This window comes from Chelonoidis abingdonii, chromosome 3 (assembly GCF_003597395.2).
Source record: "Chelonoidis abingdonii isolate Lonesome George chromosome 3, CheloAbing_2.0, whole genome shotgun sequence".
In the NCBI taxonomy this organism is placed as follows: Eukaryota; Metazoa; Chordata; order Testudines; family Testudinidae; genus Chelonoidis; species Chelonoidis abingdonii.
Window position 1 is genome coordinate 132,432,820 of NC_133771.1, and position 18,232 is coordinate 132,451,051.

The 18,232-nt window shown below is 37.2% G+C and overlaps 1 protein-coding gene and 1 long non-coding RNA gene across 24 annotated transcripts in view; one reads left to right on the forward strand and one right to left on the reverse strand.

The window, feature by feature from the left end:
* LOC142046591 (uncharacterized) overlaps positions 1-18,232 on the reverse strand; it is a 374,791-nt gene that overhangs the window by 304,661 nt on the left and 51,898 nt on the right. The window lies entirely within an intron of this gene.
* AFDN (afadin, adherens junction formation factor) overlaps positions 1-18,232 on the forward strand; it is a 155,800-nt gene that overhangs the window by 124,413 nt on the left and 13,155 nt on the right. For 11 of the 23 annotated variants that reach the window (XM_032781148.2, XM_075064110.1, XM_032781242.2 and 8 more), the window contains 8 exons: positions 1,923-1,988; positions 2,178-2,251; positions 2,869-2,987; positions 4,224-4,418; positions 4,715-4,806; positions 5,280-5,468; positions 7,979-8,995; positions 16,668-16,802. In XM_032781148.2, the coding sequence (XP_032637039.2) occupies positions 1,923-1,988; positions 2,178-2,251; positions 2,869-2,987; positions 4,224-4,418; positions 4,715-4,806; positions 5,280-5,468; positions 7,979-8,995; positions 16,668-16,802 (1,887 nt within the window). Of the gene's footprint in view, positions 1-1,922; positions 1,989-2,177; positions 2,252-2,868; positions 2,988-4,223; positions 4,419-4,714; positions 4,807-5,279; positions 5,469-7,978; positions 8,996-10,560; positions 10,597-16,667; positions 16,803-18,232 lie in introns of all 23 variants that reach the window. The other 12 variants (XM_032781188.2, XM_032781234.2, XM_032781131.2 and 9 more) reach the window with 2 other exon arrangements.

The window sequence follows — 18,232 nt, forward strand, 5'->3', positions numbered from 1 at the left end:
GAACCCTAATCCGAGTTATCACTATCGAATTTAGCGCTACTCCTCTCGTTTGGGAGGAGTTCCGAAATCGATTTAAGGAGCTGTTTAACTCGATATTAATGACGACGTCGTATGAACGGATACAGCATTAAATCGGTATATCGGCCATTAAACCGATTTAAAGTCGCAGTGTAGACCTGGCCTGGGAGTAAGAACCAAAATAAACTTGACATAATTAGGATCAGCTAGTAATTTGAATATTTCAGAGTTCAGAAGAATTATCTTGAATGTGTTTGAGAATTTGTGAAATCTAGAACAAGAGAAACTTGGATCAACTTGAGTTAACTCCATTTTATTGTTTTCATTAATACGTATCCAGTCCTCCTCCACCTCTCCAAAAAAACCTGTTAAATTCAGTTTTTAGCATGATTGGCTTGAAGTTAAAATGGAAGTGGCTTAAGCATTGTAGAATATTTTTTTTTTAAATCAGGAAATAACACAAATAATACTGCTACCAAAATATCCCAAATACATAAATCAAAATGTGGAGATGAATTTATGCTGGTAAGTAGTATAGGTGTGTTCCCTCTAACAGTGGTTCTCAAACTTATTTGGTCACACTCCACTTCTTTGTGTCTGTAGTTATTTCCCACTCCTACACAAGTACATATTTCACCACCCAGCTCTGAAGGCAGAACGGGGAGTGGTCTCTGCTGGCTGGGTGCCCAGCTCTGAAGGCAGTGCTGCGCGCAGCAGCAGCACAGAAGTAAGGGTGGCATGATACGGCATTGCCACCTTTACTTGTCTGCTGGCGGTGGTGCTGACACTCTCCTAAAGCTTCTCATGTCCTTCTGCCCCCTCCCCCCATACATTCTGCATTCTTTCCTCCCCCCTCCCCCCCAGTTGTTCTGAGGAGGAATATTTTATATATGTATTATCTCAGCTGAAAATATGTCGTCACTTCACTAGCAATGCCACTGGTAGACTTCAATTGATAAGAGCAGTTTAAAAAAGCCACAGATCCCTGTAGTAAATAATAATAATGTCACATTCCCATCATTACACTTAGCGTGACACTTTTGAGGCTGGTACCCCTAACGTTAGATTAATCCACTGCGTAGTAGCTTGCAGGTGAGTGCATGTGAAATGACTGTACAACAGTATGACTTTAATGTATGCTTACACATGTCGTCTTGTAGGTTTTTTATAGGTACGTTTAGAGAGCAAGAAGAATAAAATTGTACATTTTACAGTAGATTGAAATTTTGGACCTGTCAACTATGAAAGTCGAATTTTTTATTTCATCTCCTTTCTCCTGTATCCATTATTTATTATTTGTGTTACATTAGCACCTAGAAGCCCCATTGTGCTAGATGCTTTACAGATATGTAGTAAAAGACGGACTCGGCCCCAAAGAACTTACAATGCACTTTTCTTTGTCATCTCAAGGTTAAATAAGTCACCTCCAAACTGCTCTCTGTTTCACCAGCCACATGGCCAGGGTAGCAGTGTAATGCTTTGGTGTACCGTGGGATATTGAGGATACAACCAGGTCCTTGTATTGGATTAATAAATGTACCTATAAAACTACAAATCCTTTCATTAAAAAGGGATTAAAAGTTAACTGTTAAGTGCAGGTTTAATAAACCTGTTTTCTTGTTGGATTATTCCTAGTCTTTTGATTATCATGGAACCAAATAACCTTTGCCTGTACTCTAGTTGCTACAGTTTCAAGAGACCTAATATTAACACCTTTTCTTGCTTTCTTTGGTGTCATGAAGATGTGACCTTTTTCCATATCACTGGTTTTGTAAGTTGAGGAAGTTTTAAAATAATGAGATGTCAGAGTTGATATAGTAATGTAACAGATTCAGATTCATGGAGTACTTTCTTACAAAAGAGAAGATTTAAATATGACCTCATAAATGTCTTTTTATCTGCAGGGTGCAGGTCAAGATAAACTTGGAATCTATGTCAAGTCTGTGGTAAAAGGAGGTGCTGCAGATGTGGTTAGTAATGTTTGTAAATATTAAAGTTTGTTAAAATCTATCAAATAGTGAAATTTAGAGATACTTCAATAAAAATATTTGTAATTCTCTTCATTGGACTAATTAAATGTATTTATATTTATCTTGATTAAGCCCATGTAAGGCTTGTATATATAAAGTGTGTTGTTTTTTTTTCAAATGTGTAATTAGGATGGTCGGCTAGCTGCAGGGGATCAGTTGCTCAGTGTGGATGGTCGAAGTTTAGTGGGTCTGTCCCAAGAAAGGTACAGTATTGCTTTCAGATTATGAGTTGAGGAAGCGAATACTCTTTGTAAAAATAGAGAGAGAGTAAGTGTGTGTGTGCAGTGAACGAAGGGCTTGGTTAGTTTTGGGACAGAAATATTAGTTTGACCTACGGATATTTCTGTCTTGGTTTTTATATTGGTTCCATATAGCCTCAGGAACAAAAGTTCATCACTCTATTATTTTAGTATGTTCAGAACAAATATTGCTATAGTCGTGATACAGGTATCCATATAGAAACCTTGTTGTATTAAATTCTTAAAGTGTATATTCTCATTCAAAGTAAAAAATCTTTTAAGCAAACTGGTCCTAGCTTTTGTCTTGATTTTGACATCTGGCACTGAACTGTGGAAATTAGGAATAGTAACTGCCTGCATACTTTCCCCATTTTATATTCATACGTCCTCTAGATGCTATTTTCTAATTGTCCAAAGAGGATAAGTGACTTCAGTGTGAAGCTGAATAGAAAATAAATGCTGTGGTGAAACAGAAAATATTGTTGAATGCTTGATTTAGCAAGTGACCTAAAAAGAATTGTATGGAGATTACTTTTAAATAATGCTGTGCTTAGTTCTCTTCTGTTTGACTCCTGACACAGGGCAGCAGAGCTCATGACAAGAACAGGTTCTGTAGTCACCCTAGAAGTAGCAAAACAAGGAGCAATTTACCATGGTCTGGCAACCCTGCTTAACCAGCCATCCCCAATGATGCAAAGAGGTAAAATAAATAACTGATTAACATTTTCATAAGACAGTGCTGCAAATTTAGGCCCTTTCCCCAACACTGGTGAAAGGGAGAAATAATCCCTCAACAATCCACAATGAAATATGAACACTTAGAAGATGTAGCATTTTACTCCTGTAATGTACATGAGTTACATAATTCATCTCATAAAGACTTCTGCATGTGTTTCTGGGAGTAATGTGAAGAGGTGGAGAAAACATATATACATATGTTCCTGTTGATAGCAGTGGTTTAGTATTTTATACCCAAAATTTTACTTTTTAAACAGATGTAGAATCCATGGAATGGCAATACAACTTCTCTTACCAAGGAGTGAGCTCAGTTATAACCATTGTTTAAAGTTATAGTACAGACACAGTTCTAATCATAAGTAAATGTGTTATCAACACTTAAGTACAAATACTATATAATTTATTTAAGAGTAAGCGGAATTTAAAATCTAAATAAATGGAATACACAAAATTCACAAACGGACCAAGAATTCAATTCACTTTTTCTCCCTCTCCAAAAGAACACTGATTGCAAACATGCTGTGATTCTTGTGATTACCAGTAAAATAATTTTAAAACAAAACAGAAGGCATTGGGCTATGTTTGGTCATTGATTTTCACTGAGAATCATGTTGAAATGACAGTTGTTAATTTTCTTTATCTGATCCTTTAAAAGCTAGGATTCTTTGGTATATTTTTCCAAATAATTGCTTCCCTCCCCCCAATATAAGTCAAAAATTTCTTTCAGGGGTGGCATTTTAATGACCATATGTCAACTTTATATAAATTTTGATTGATTAAGTTATAGTATGAGAGCTTTATAAAAATTATTAAAGAATGCTGCAATATAGGAAGGAAAGAGTTAAAAGAATAAACCCTTATTACCGCAGTTTACATCACGACCCCAGACACCATAAGCCTTTCAGATTAATCAAGAGACTTCTTTCAGTAAAAGTGGATCTGACTTTGTCAAGTATTATGGTGTCTTTGTTTCAAAAACCTTTTTGAAGCCTGTAAACCAAAGGAATCTTGAACTCTCAGCATAACAGAATGAGATTGTGTATATGAAGAATTCTAACTTTTAAAATCCAGCATGTTTTACTAGAAGATTCATTTTAGCTATTAAAGTTAAGTAACCTTTTTTAAAACAAGACTAAAATAGGAAACAGTTGTTCAAGTGGATAAGAAGAAAAATTTTAAAAGTCATAATCTGTTGCAGTTTCGGACCGCCGTGGCTCAGGTAAACCCCGACCAAAGAGTGAAGGTTTTGAGCTGTATAATAATTCTGCTCAAAATGGGTCACCTGAGAGCCCTCAGCTGCCTTGGACAGAGTATAATGAACCAAAGAAGCTGTCAGGGGATGACAGACTGATGAAGAATCGAGCTGATCACCGCTCCAGTCCCAATGTAGCAAGTAAGCTAAACTTCACTTCTGTTCTTTTTAAGAATAATTTTTTCATGCAAATTATTAGTAGTCTTTGAAATCTAAAAGCAGGAAGATGACTTGATTAAAATGTAGACTATGTTTAAAATACTGACAGTAATAACTGCAACAAAATTTGAGGAAAGTCATTCATTAAAGAGCAATTACAACTAATGTAATTAATGTTTTATTATTGCCATATTATGAAGTTTAATTGGTTTGTTTTATTACATATGGCAAATTTCTGTTACTGATGTTTAACAATGCTTACTTCAACTCTCTAATAGATCAACCACCAAGCCCTGGAGGGAAGAATGCTTATGCTGCTGGAACAACCACCAAGATAACTTCAGTCTCTACTGGAAATCTTTGTACAGAGGTCAGAAGTGGCAAGAAAAGGATTGGCTGTTAACATCACTTAAATTTCAATAGCAGTAGTGTGCTTGGGTTAAATTAAGGTTTTTATTGAAAGTTTTTAATAAAATGCCACTGTTCAATTATTTGTATTTCTTCTTCTTCACTGTTGCTTTATTTGCTGCTGTTCAGTCAGCAACAGAAATTGTCACAATTGTGGTTATTGCATTGCTATTTGAATTTTTGATTATTATAAATAAATTTATGCTATAAGCATTGTGCATTTAGTTCTAGAGCATTCAAACCCTGAATCATAATTACTAGTTTATATTTAATTGTTCTTAGAAAATCTTAGAATCATATTTATTTGGTTGAAGCTGGGATTAAGAACAATGCCTAAAAATATACTTGTTAAAAAATATATTAGAAGTTCAAATAAAATAAAATCCGCAGAAATCTGTATGATAGATAAGTTTTAACCTATTCTATCTTTTACAGGAGCAGACACTGCCACCAAGACCTGAAGCTTATCCTATACCAACACAAACCTATACCAGAGAATATTTCACATTCCCAGCTTCAAAATCCCAGGATCGAATGGGTCCTGCTCAGAATCAGTGGCCAAGTTATGAAGACAAACCACAGATCCAGACAGAGAGTAATCACTCAACTAGTGCTGCAGTGCAGGTTAGAAATAATCTGTCACGAATTTAAAAACCTTCCCTTTTTTTTGCTGATTGCTGAAGACAAAGAAATACAAAATATTAGGTTTTCTCTTTCAAAACATTCAATATTTTTATGAAAAGCAAACTAAGGTGCCAATTCCACAAGAAGTTTTAAACAGACAGACCCCAGTGCCTGTGTGTAGTTTTGTTGATGTTTGTTTGTTTTATTTTAAGTGGAACGGAGAAATATCTAGTTCAAACCCAATCCAAGATCTATAGTGAAATGTATTTACTTCACTCACTTGTAAACTGTGCCTCTGGTTATAAAAACAGTGCATCAGTTGTACTATTATGGAAACCATTTACCACAGAGTCTTACATTCTCACAATATTTAATGTATACTAACAATACTCCTAGGAGATGGAGATAACTGTAATTCTCTATTGTGTTGATGGAGAAACTGAGGCACAGATAGACTTGCCCAGTGCCTCAGAGGAAATCTGCAGTGGACCATGGAATTGAACCAGGGTTTCCCATCTCCTACACTAGTAGTGCCCACCCACCATCTTCCTCTGTAAAAACACCTTACAGAGTCCCTTAGCATTCATAATAAGCACAGAAAAGATTTAGAATCGGGTGCAAAAATCGAATGTAGTTTTTGAAAAGCTTTTCTTTCTTGATTCTTGAGGTAGCAATCCTACAAAAAAAGTAGGAAATTGACTCTGGAAACCTTAGTTGTGAGAGTAATCCTTACTCATGCCAATATTGCCACTGAAGTCAATGCAATAATGACTTGAGAAAGGATTATAGGTAAAACCTTAGTAAGATTGTGCTGATGTGCAGTTGGTGCCTATAATATACTTCCAGTTTTCACAGCTGTTAAGAATTTAGAACGCAAACCCATTGTTCATTTCATTCGAGGGGGGTTTAAGATGGAAATTAACACATCATATTATGGCTAATTGCTATAAAAATATTTCAGCTAAACATCAGCACCTAAATACCCCACATTTAGAAAGCTGATGATAGGTATTGACCTTGAGTTGCAGCTTGAAGCCCTGTTTCTGCCAGAAAAAAAATGCTTTTTACTAAAGCAAATGGCTGGGAGTTTGTTTTTCACACGTACTTGAAAAGTATATGTTAGGTTTTCACAACACATCAATCAATGCTTTTAAATTTCATTGTTAAAATAAATCAGTTTTTAAAAATTTCACAGCATTAGTTACTTTTTAATGAAATCCACAAGCATTGTTTCTATAGGGTTTTATTTTTGTTTTAAAAAGCATCATTTTTCTATTTAAGAATAATTTCATTATTGTAAAATCATTTTAGTGAACTCTTCTGCTTATTTTTTTGTTGTCAAATTAAGTAGTTATTCACTTGTAAGAAGCAGTTTCATTTAAATTATATTTGAAGCCGCGGTCATGAAAGTTGCAGTAACTAATGTCTGACTTAAAATGCCTGTTTTATCATCTAAGTACATAAGTTATTAGCAAACTGTTTGGCTAGGTGCATCTTCCCAGTGCTTCTGACACAAGTCACTGTGTGTTCAGAGCTACAGAACTAATAGAGCATAAAAAATACACCCTTTCATCCCAAACAAGGCATTCTTTCTAGTTCATAGTTAAGGTCATTGGTTGGGCAGCATGGAGAATTTTGCATTGTTAGTCTCCTCCAGTGTCACTTATGTAAAGTCTGTACATTCTTTGTCCATATTGAAAATGTTCTAATCCTCAAAAATATGAATATTTGCTTCAAGAAAAAATAAGATATTTAAATAGATTTCATCAGCCTAATCATGTTTGAATATTTTTCATATCCAATTGAATTCCCACTTTCTATGCAGTAATAGTAGTTAGTGTGTGACATCTTCTAAAATGCTATAAGTGTACAAACTAATATATGCTTAATATTCCTGTGAGGTAGTTGAATAAGGTGGGGCATCTGAGCTCCCACATCCTCTACCCCGAATGATTCTCTCAGTGGCAAGAGAGGGGAGAATGCCCCCAATTGGGGGTGGATGATTCCCCCCCTTCCCTCAGCACTCTTCGTATGTGTGTCTGTGTTCATGACAGAAAAATGTTTGCCAGCCCAGCAAGAGGCTGGACTGGAGAGTTATTGCACTTGAGTTACTGTTGGAGGCTGCCAGTGTTTGTGTAAGTGGGTAAGAGCTGATGGGGATAGCTCTGAGAACTTGTTTGAGATGGGGAAGATTGTTGGCATGAGCTCTGCTTTGTTTTCCTCATTCCCTCAGTGTAGCTTGACAGTTGTGCCTCAGAGCTTACAAAGTCTTCCTAGGCTTGCATGGTTTAAAGGCTCAGTGATTTTTGTGGTGTTGCGGACATAAAATTCTTGAGAAACTTGCTAGTTATGAAGGTTCTCTGCTTTACCAAAAAGATGTAAATGTATTGATAAGACTTTTTTTTGTCTTGTAGAAATGCATTTTTGTTATCTGTTAGTGTTTTTTATTGGCTATAAATTTTATTACATACAGGTTAACTAATATACATACTTTATTTTATTTTTTCCAGCGTGCAGCTCATTCCCAGGAAGAACTTCGAGATGATAAAGTTTTCCAACCAGAGAGGAATCGTCTGGAGGTGATTATAAGAAAGGATGTAGAGTACATTGATCGAAAGTCAGACAGTGATCCATGGATGAATTCGTCTGTGGATTCTAGCACATCCAGCCAAGAGCATCTGAACCACTCCTCCAAATCTATTTCCCCTGGTTCTTGTTTAACCAAAAGTGGACCTGGCCGTTGGAAAACTCCAGCTATCAACCAGCCAACACCAGTGGCGGTTTCCCAACCCATCAGAACAGACCTTCCTCCTCCTCCCCCTCCTCCACCAGTGCACTATGCATCTGATTTTGATGGACTGCAAATGGATTTGCCTTTCCCTCTGCCTCCACCTCCCCCTCCAAATCAGCTAGGAACGCTAGCTGCTGCAGAACGTAAAAAAAGAGAGGAGCATCAGCGGTGGTATGAAAAGGAAAAAGCGCGTCTAGAGGAAGAGCGAGAGAGGAAGCGTCGTGAGCAGGAAAGGAAATTGGGCCAGATGCGTACTCAACCACTAATTCCTGCTCAGCCTATGGTTTCTCCTGTTTCTGTGCAGCAGGTGAAACCAGAAAAGCCTTCAACACTGCAGAGGTCCCAGGACACTGTCATTCGAGAGCTACAGCCCCAACAGCAACCCCGAACCATCGAACGAAGGGATCTGCAGTACATCACCATCAGCAAAGAAGAACTGTCCTCCACTGATAGCTTGTCTCCTGATCCCTGGAAACGGGATGCTAAGGAGAAGCTAGAAAAGCAACAGCAGATGCACATTGTGGACATGCTGAGTAAAGAGATTCAGGAACTTCAAAACAAGCCTGATCGTACAGCAGAAGAGAACGACCGCCTGCGCAAACTTATGCTCGAGTGGCAGTTCCAGAAACGACTTCAAGAGTCAAAGCAAAAGGATGAGGATGATGACGAGGAAGAAGATGATGATGTGGATACCATGCTAATTATGCAACGGCTGGAGGCTGAAAAAAGAGCAAGGGTAAAAGGGGGTAATCCTTTCTAGGCACAAGTATAGCAAACATTCATTTAAACTTGTGTTCTTTAGTAGACTGGTGAAATGAAATTTGAAATTGTCACAGGATAAAGGAGGACTGGACTGTCTTAATGTCCCTGTCTTTCATTATATAGAGAATGCTAAAGAAAAATGTTGTAAACTACCTTGGTTTGGCCAGTTAAGTGGTGTATTATAAAAGTGCGAAGCGACTAACTGCAAAGATGAGAGCAAAATCTTTTTCCCTGGCTGTAAAACTTTTCCTTCGGAGACATGACTGTCCCTTCCCTCTAGATAGGGGAAGAGGTAGTCATTGACTGCAGTTCCCTCAAAGTAATGTACACAAGTTGATGCCTGATGTATGCTCTGGAAGTTTTATTTGTGGAGGATAAAAATGAAGGTCTTTGGGGAGGGGACAAAACAGGGCAGTGTTTTTTCAGTATCTTTGTTTTATTCTAACTCTCTGATAGCTCTTATTTGGCTGCTTTTGTGGTGAAAGCCCCTGATATTTACAGTTGTTAAAGTATGCTCTCTGTTAAAGTTATTCTGCCCTTTCTGCCTTCACTGAGAAACTGTTTCCATATAGAAACAAATCTTTTTCTTATGAATCATAACCCCAGGAATACTGAATTTGCAAGTTGAGAGTTTTGCTTTGAAGGACTTATAAACTAGTTCCTTAGTTTGTTGAGCATCTTTACTGCTACTTGTCCTAAGAGTTGACCTTTGGCTTTGTATTAGCTCCATTGGCACTAATTCCTAAACTTAATCTTTATGGCCTTGCTAGAGTCTGTTGCTTTCCTTTTGCCCTATGGCTAACTTTATTACTGTTTTGAAGCAATGGATACCCCACACTTGCAAACTGATGAAAGGAAAGGCTAAATATATCCTTGGCTGGTGTTGCTAACTTTGTGATTGTAACACACAAGCAGTTACCTATGGGCATAAAATTCCATATAAAACTGCTATTTGCATAAAAAAAGTCTGTGTTAACGTTTTTATTATCACTTGTCTTAAAAAACCACATCATTAATGGGTTGAGCAGCCAGTTGTACTGCATAACATATCATTCTTCTCCATAAGGGATGAATTTTAAAATATTAGTGTCAGTGAGATTTTCTAACATTTTAGAACATTAGTGGCTTTACACAATCCTAGCCTGAATTATAACATGTAAAAAGTTTCCTACAGAGACTATAGCTGTTTGCTTGCTCTTTTTTAAAGATAAATAATGTCTGCACTTCTGTTGTGTGTCATTATCTATAATGCCAGAGATGCAAATAAAAATAGTATCTCTAGGATCACCCTTAGCTTTGTATTTTTGAGTGTCTGAATATCTAATCTGAAATGTTATCACCATTAGGACACTGGGTTTTTCACTGTTCAGACAGTTCAGCAATCTAATGTCCAAAATTCTTCAGTTCCTTCTTTTTATACCTTTCTAAAACAGCTGAAGTATCAAATAAAAGGGAAATGCTTTTGGCATAGTGCAAATCTAAACTTACCTTTATTTTCACTGTGGATCTTTCTTTTTTCCCTTCTTTTATTACCTGCAGCAGACTGCTGTGCCCGCAATCTCTGTTCTAGATTTGGTATGTTCTAGTTTCTTTCTCTTCAATACCTCTTCCCCGTCTTGATATTTTTGTTTTGTTTTCTTTATTAATAATGATCCAAAATGCATTGGATGTTGTCTTTGCCATTTCTGGTGTGTTCTGAATCAAGGTGTGATAGATACAGTAAGTAACTGTAAGCATGCATTTTGAGTGTTTCTAAATCTCTTCTTCTTACTCCTCTCTTCCTGCTTCTCTTCTTTAATTGTTGTATACTGCCCGTGGCTTTGAATATTTTGCAGCTGTGATCTAATATGAAACTCTGTATTTGATATTTCTATGTAACTATATATTTATAACATCTTACTAAGCAGTTGGAAGGAACAAATTGTGGGGTGAGATTTTCTCAGTTTCACTTGTTTCATTTTAAGTCCTAAGCCAAAGAAAACTTGTTGTCCTGACATTCTTCAGAGATTTATATGAACTTGTTGTAACAGCTTAAATACACAAGAGTTTTAAATCCAGTGACACCATAAAGGTGCATGGCCTATTACTTTAAAAGGTCATGTTCTCTATCCTCCCTCGTGATATCTTTGTGTACCAGTTTAGCTTCTCCATTAATTGGTAGTAAACAATATGTTTTCTTAATTTCTGATAGTTTTCTGTAATAGAATGAAACACTAGTTCAGGAGCTGTTGCCCTGAGTTAGTATATCCAACTAATTTACAAACATAACCAGAAAACCTATCTCTTACTTTCTTTTCCTAAACTGCCATTTCATTTGGATCAATACCATTGCATTTACATTTAAAATTCAGGTGGAAAATCTCTTGGTTAAGTGACTGTTTTAGGGCAGTAATCCCTGAACCAGTACATAAATGCTATTGCCAGCATTGAGAATGAGCAGATAATTGAAATGTTTCCTGTAGCTCCCTAGAAAAGAAACTCACCTTTTAAAATTAGTTACTGTATAATTGGGTTTAATCTGAATGTAATTCATGTGTCTGAACCAATGCTTGGGACAGCTCCTCTAGATACAAATTATTTGTACCACTCAAAAGATGAAAAAAGTGACTGTTCAAAATTTTGCCCAATTTTGGTATTGAAATGCAAACACTGCTTTATAAGACGAATTTATAAAATGTATGCTTCAGCTAATTTTTAACATGTATTTGAACGCTCACTACTGTAGTATCTCTGTACCAGATTAGTATTGTTATAATCAGTCTCAAAGTCCTCTGGCAGCAACAAAACAGGTGAGCTTTCTCAGTTGTTTTCTGAATGACACAAGTACATTCAGAAAAGTCATGGCTATTCCAGCTTCTGGTGTTGTCATCTCTCAAGGTTTTATTGCATGTCTTGGAATATTCAGTGTTTTTCTTAAAGCTCCAATTCCTGGAGTCGTGTTAAGAATCTCAGCTTTCATTTTTACAGTGTTCTGGAGAAAAGTTTGAAAATGTGAAGCCTAAAGGCAAAAAAGCAGAAGACAAATAAAAAGAGCCCCAAATCTATTATTTTAAAAGTTTCATCATTTTTAAGCCAATCTCATGAGGCTTTTTTGAATCTTGTCTGATTTTTTTTTTTTTTTAATTGTTGGGGAGGGCAGTATTGAATTTTAGTGATAATACCTGCTACATTTTTGTTGCGTCTCTGCCACATCATTTTATGTACCCAAGATTGTCTGCTTTCTATAGGAAAATGAAGTTGAAGGACATTAATTGTATATTTAGACCTGTAGAATGAACAGTGTAACCTGTATGTTTAAAAAGGCCCTAAAGTGGTTAACGAAAACTTCAAAGCATAAAATGTCAGTTTTCGTGATGGTTTTTCCTTTTAAATTCTGTAGGGCCATTATTAATTCTATATCCCCTGTATTAAACCCCTATATAAAGATAAACTTAAAACTTTATTTTTAAAAGTTCCTAACAACCCCATCTTTATTTTGTATGATTTGAAGTCCAGTGCACGCAAGCCATTCCCATGAATTAAGCTCAACAGCTCCTAATACTCTAGCACTGATTTTCCTTTTTTACCTCTTTGGACTGTCATGTAAGAGAGAGAGACTATCTAGTTAAAGATTAGATATTTAGTTTATTGAAGCTGTGTATTAAGTTTTGGGCAGAGGCACATCATGCTGCCCTGAGAGAACTGGAGAGTATAATTGGTACTTGTGCAGTCTGGGCTACTGCACAGTTAGCATGCATGTCACAGCAGTACTATGTGAGAAGAACTAGCAATCTCATGATTTAGTCCTCTATTAGAGGGAACAACTTGGAAGAAGCTGCTTAGCTGCTGTCCTGAGCTAGACTGTTGGAAGTCCAGGTTGGCCACACAGGAAACCAAGGATTATGGGACCAGATGAACTCTTGACATTGTATATGGTAAACTAACCTACCTAGGATAGAGGAGAAGGGAAAGTTCATGCTTCTGTCTCTAGTGATCTATTACAGTTATTCTTGTATGCCTGTGTATATGGCTCCTCTTTTCTATTCTTTACTATTTAAACAAAAAAATACTTAAGGGAAGGTTCTGAATATAGAGCAAATGAACTTGTTTTCATATTACATGTAACATGTCTCTCTTCACGTAAGCAGTGTTGTGAGTCTTGAGCTGTACTGCGCGTCTTGAGAAGTTATATTGACATGTGTCCCTTTAATTGAATGTCAGAACAGACATGTAAACTTTAAAAAAAAAAAAAAAAAAATTTTTTTTTGACTCTAAAAATTCAAACTACTGCATGGGAATCTTAATTACAAGAGTCCTATTGAGGTAAATGGGGCTTGTGGGTAAATTTTCTTCAGTCTTTTGAAAATTTAGGAATTAAATGGGCCTTACTCACTGCTTGTAGGGTTAGTATAGTATACCGTTGTTGTACATAGTCACAAAAGCTAATTGCTTCAAGCAGAATGGAGAGCCTTGCCATCTCAACAGTCCTTTCTTGGTGTGTGACTACTGCTAAATAGAAGCTAGTTATGTAGGTCATACAGAAATGAGGTGTCATCTTGTAGTGATCACTCAATTCTCTCCCACTTCAGCCTTATTTCTCACTCTTGGCTTGTTTCCTAGGATTTAGGTCTAGAATAGCCTCTGATCTGGCTGGCACATTCCTGCCTGATGCAGCTGTCCTTCCAAAATTACTATGGTCAACACATTGACATCAACTCCAAAACTGGCGTATTGTATAGGGTTTTTTCTTCTTATTTTGGTGCTCTAGAAATACAAATATTTCTCTCTAAACATTTGGGACAAAGTCAAAAAGTTCTCCTTTATTCTCTCATTAGGACTTATTTTTGCCAATTTTTTCTTTAAGTGGAAAAAAAGTATTTTTCTTGAGGACATTTTTTTCTGAATTTTTCATCTCTCCTGCCCTTCCATATCATTATTTGGTACCATAAGATTAATTCTTATGCTAAATTGGTGAATTGTTGTAAAAGGGAGAAGGGAAGAAGAGATCTTTATTCCAATAGGCTTTTAATTGTGATAAGGTTTTTTAATTAACAGATCTATTCTTTTATAACAGATCTTTCATAAAAACTTGTTTAATTGCTTTCCCTATTGTACTGAGTGTATTTGAGCCTTCCCTCTGCCTTTGTGCAGTGTCAAGAACTATAAAAGCCACTTACTTTCCTATAATTGGAGTTCAAAGGTAACATCCTCTGAAAAATATTAACCAGATACATGCCAATATGAATACTAAATCATTTTTATTTAAAAAAAAAAAATGAATCAATTTGACAATCATGAACTGGTCCTGAAAGGTTGGCACACCCTGATGTTTGTAACTTTGACCGTTTAATCAGAGGAATTCTCAGCTTTGAAATGCATGCTTGATAATCAGCTGACTTAGTTATGCATATGAGGCTATATGAGACAACAGTGCTCTGTAGAGGATGTAACCTACAATCAGACCCCACCAGATACATAGAAGTAAATCCAGTGTTCAGGGCATTAGCAAAGAAACTGCCAGTTAAGGAAAGATTAATCAGATAAATGAGAAACCTGAATATTTTTTAAAAGGTTTGTTTTTACAGAATTTTGCCTAGGTATTTCAATGTTTAGGTTAAATATTTGAACAAGAAATTGTATAGTTTTAAATGATTGCCATCAGATTTATTGGAACAATAGAATAGTTTAGATTCAATGTAAAAAAAAAATCCATTGCAACATTAGGAAGCCTTCACTCAGTATTTGACACACTGAATGTCAAATTAAAGTTTAAAAAGTCTTTTGTCTTCAGATGCATATCCTCCCTTCTGTTGGTGTTAATGGGAGTTACGTGCTCAAATAAATGGGAAATAGGGAGAGAATTTAGATCCCTTACATGAAGATTCCCTGCAGAAATATAATTGTCTCTAAAGTTCCATTTTCCCACTATTGCTGTATTCTGTCAGGGTATGTAGATGATCGGGCTGCTGTGCAAGATCTAGGACCCTAAAAGGTGGGAGGGTCCTAGAGCTTTGGTTGGAGCTGGATCCCCAGCATCTACACTGCCCTTAAACTGCCCCTTAGCCCGAGCCCCATGAGCCTGTGTCAGCTGGCACAGGCCAGCCATGGATGTCTAATTGCAGTGTAGACATACCATGTATGTGCATAAACTGCTTGACTATGAACAAGAGCAGACGGAATATATTTAGCAGAAAATCACATGTAAACATTATGACAACTTGAGGAAACACAGACATAAAATCAGTTTAATAAATCTTACTGTGAAAAGTTTAATGTAAAAATATAAGCTCATAGCAATAAGAAACATGACTCGATGCAGATAATTTCTGTATTTTAGAGATACACCTCTACCCCGATATAACACAAATTTGGATATAACGTGGTAAAGCAGTGCTCAGGTGGGGAGGGGGGGCTGCACACTCCAGTGGATCAAAGCAAATTCGATATGACATGGTTTCACCTATAACATGGTAAGATTTTTTGGCTCCCAAGGACAGCGTTATATCGAGATAGAGGTGTAGCTGTTATCCCAGGGCCACCCAGCGGGGGTGGGGGGCGCAAGTGGGACAGTTTGCCCTGGGCCCCACAGGGGCCCCCACGAAAGTTTTTCGGCATCCTTCACTCACTCCAGGGACCTCAGAAAACTCTCGCGGTCCCGGGCCCCCGGAGCTTTTTCCACTCCAGGTCTTCGGTGGCAATTCGGCAGCGGGGGCCCCCTGCCACGGAAGACCCCAGGCCCCCTAAATCCTCTGGGCAGCCCTGTGTTATCCTAATGAGTACTCTTCCTGAACTGCTTCAGTGAACCATGCAAAAATGTATTTGTAGTGGTGCTAATTTGTCTGATCAGTGCATTGTTATAATGTTTGATAGACAATTGTATAGACATTTATCTAAGGTTTATATATTAGCAATGTTAGATTCAAGTAGCCAAAGCTTTGCTTTGTTGTCTGTTTTCCTAGTGCGCATCTGTTGCAGAAACACTGGGAGACTTTTTATTTATCTTTTGAGGGTATTGGTAGACTTGCCACATGAGCCTCTTACTTTAAATGGATTGACCCCATGACTAAAAAGTCAAGATTTTTCCATGCTTAAATCCCAATCTAAAATAAACACAGTCAGCTGTTGAAGCTGTGGAACGTTGATTCCAAATGTCTAATTTCAGTTCGCCTGTGCAACTCTTGTTGTTGAAGTGGTCTGGACTGTAAGTCAAACGGTACCTCTGTAGGGGTTTAGTACGCATATGTACAATCATACTAGCAAGGTAGTTTTTTAATAGAGTTCCGCTGATTCATTTTAGTTAACTATATGTAGAATTTCCCATAATGCCAAAATGTAGGTGGAACTGCAGAGTCTGTGTCCCCCAAAGTCTCTCGTTGTGTACAGCTGTTGTAACAATTCAGCAGAGAAAAGTAAGCAGTACATTCCCTCCTATACATTTCTCATCCTTTATGTGCAACAATTATTAGAAGTTCTGTATGGTTTTTACGGACTTTCAGGGAAAATATAATGTAATAAATCATTGCTGGACAGGGAAAACATTGATCTGCTGTAGTGTAGTGTTTTCCATTAAACTGTTCAATTTTTAAAATGAATGCTCTAGGTATGTGCTCTCTGACTTATCCAGGGGGAGATGATTTCATAAACAATTAAAGACAAGTCTTGGTTAGTTACAGGATGAAGAGCACAGACGGCAGCAACAGTTAGAAGAGATGCGTAAACGAGAAGCAGAAGATAGGGCCAGGCAAGAAGAAGAGTGCCGGCGCCAGGAGGAGGAGCGGACCAAGAGAGAGGCTGAAGAAAAGGTTATGGTCTTCTGAGTGCAGCAAGAATTCTTTGTAGGCTTCACCTACTTAGCCTGACCATTAACAATTTGGTTTTGCTGTGGGGGGGAGGTGAATATATTAACATGATGGTAATATTCATGGGCTCAGACCCTCTACCATCCAAAATAGAATAGACAGACGCTGGGTTAATGTCCAGATTCATATCCTTCATAGCTTTTGTATTTATTGGTAACTCTCAAACACTAACACAACAGAAATCTCAGGCTTAGGCCTGGTGTACACTGGGTGCGGGAGTCGATTTAAGTTATGTTCACGTAACTGAATTTGACATACTTAGATCGACTTACCATGGTGTCTTCACTGCAGTGAGTCTGCTGCTGCTCCCCCATCGACTCTGCCTGCGCCTCTCACCGAGCTGGAGTACAAGAGTTGATGGGAGAGCACTTGGGAATTGATTTATCATGTCTAGACTAGACGCAATAAATGGATCTCTGCTGGATCAATTGCTGCCCGCCAATCTGGCCTGTAGTGAAGACATACCTTAAGTGTCCTCCCTGAGCTTGGTTGTCACAAGTTCACCTTCAGAGCCTTCTCTACCTTGACTTTCTAGTTCTGCCTGAAAGAGAGATTCCCATGCTGCTTTTGTCTGGGTTGGAGCTGACTGACCTACCAGCCTGCCCCAGCAGTAATCATCCTGGAACTTAATACAGGGTTTTAGCACCTGAGACTATGGTGACTCAATAGAAGAGCTTTGTATTGCCTTTGGTTACTTTATTGTAATTCACTAAAATTCAGTGTTCTTAAAAGCAGAAACAAAAAATTGCAACGTTTGATTGATGTAGTAGGTTTTAGAAAGACCTATTTTTATAAGAAAAGAAAAATATATGGAATTCAGAGATGGAAAAGTGGAAAGAATGCTTCACTTTTTTTTGTTACTTTTGTTTGAATCTGGAAAAAATTACTAGGAGTTGGTTCTTTTATGCAGGAAGCTATTAGACCTGAATGTGATCTAGCAAGAAACTGGTTCTCTGTACGATTAGATACACTCCAAAACTCCAGATGTTTGGATCCCTTAAACTCATACATGATGTTTTAAAATTTTTGTGATAAATTTCTTAAGATCTCAATCTTTTTATTTGACTCTCAGTGTGGTAGATGTAGAACCATCCCACCCACTGAAAGCTGTTGCTTGAGCAGTGACAATCAGGATTCTTCAGAATGAAAACTTGGATTTTAGTGAAACTGTGATTTCAGAATGGAGAAGGATGTTTTAATGATAGGAGGAGCTCCTGCTGGGAAGATCAAGTAGGGAAAAAGTTTAAAAGCTCTAAGACCTGTTTTTCACTGATCTAGGAGTAATGGGCTGATAATGAGCAAAAAAAATCTAGAACAGAATAGTTTTCCAAGGGAAGTCATAACAACCACATCACTGGGATATCACACACACA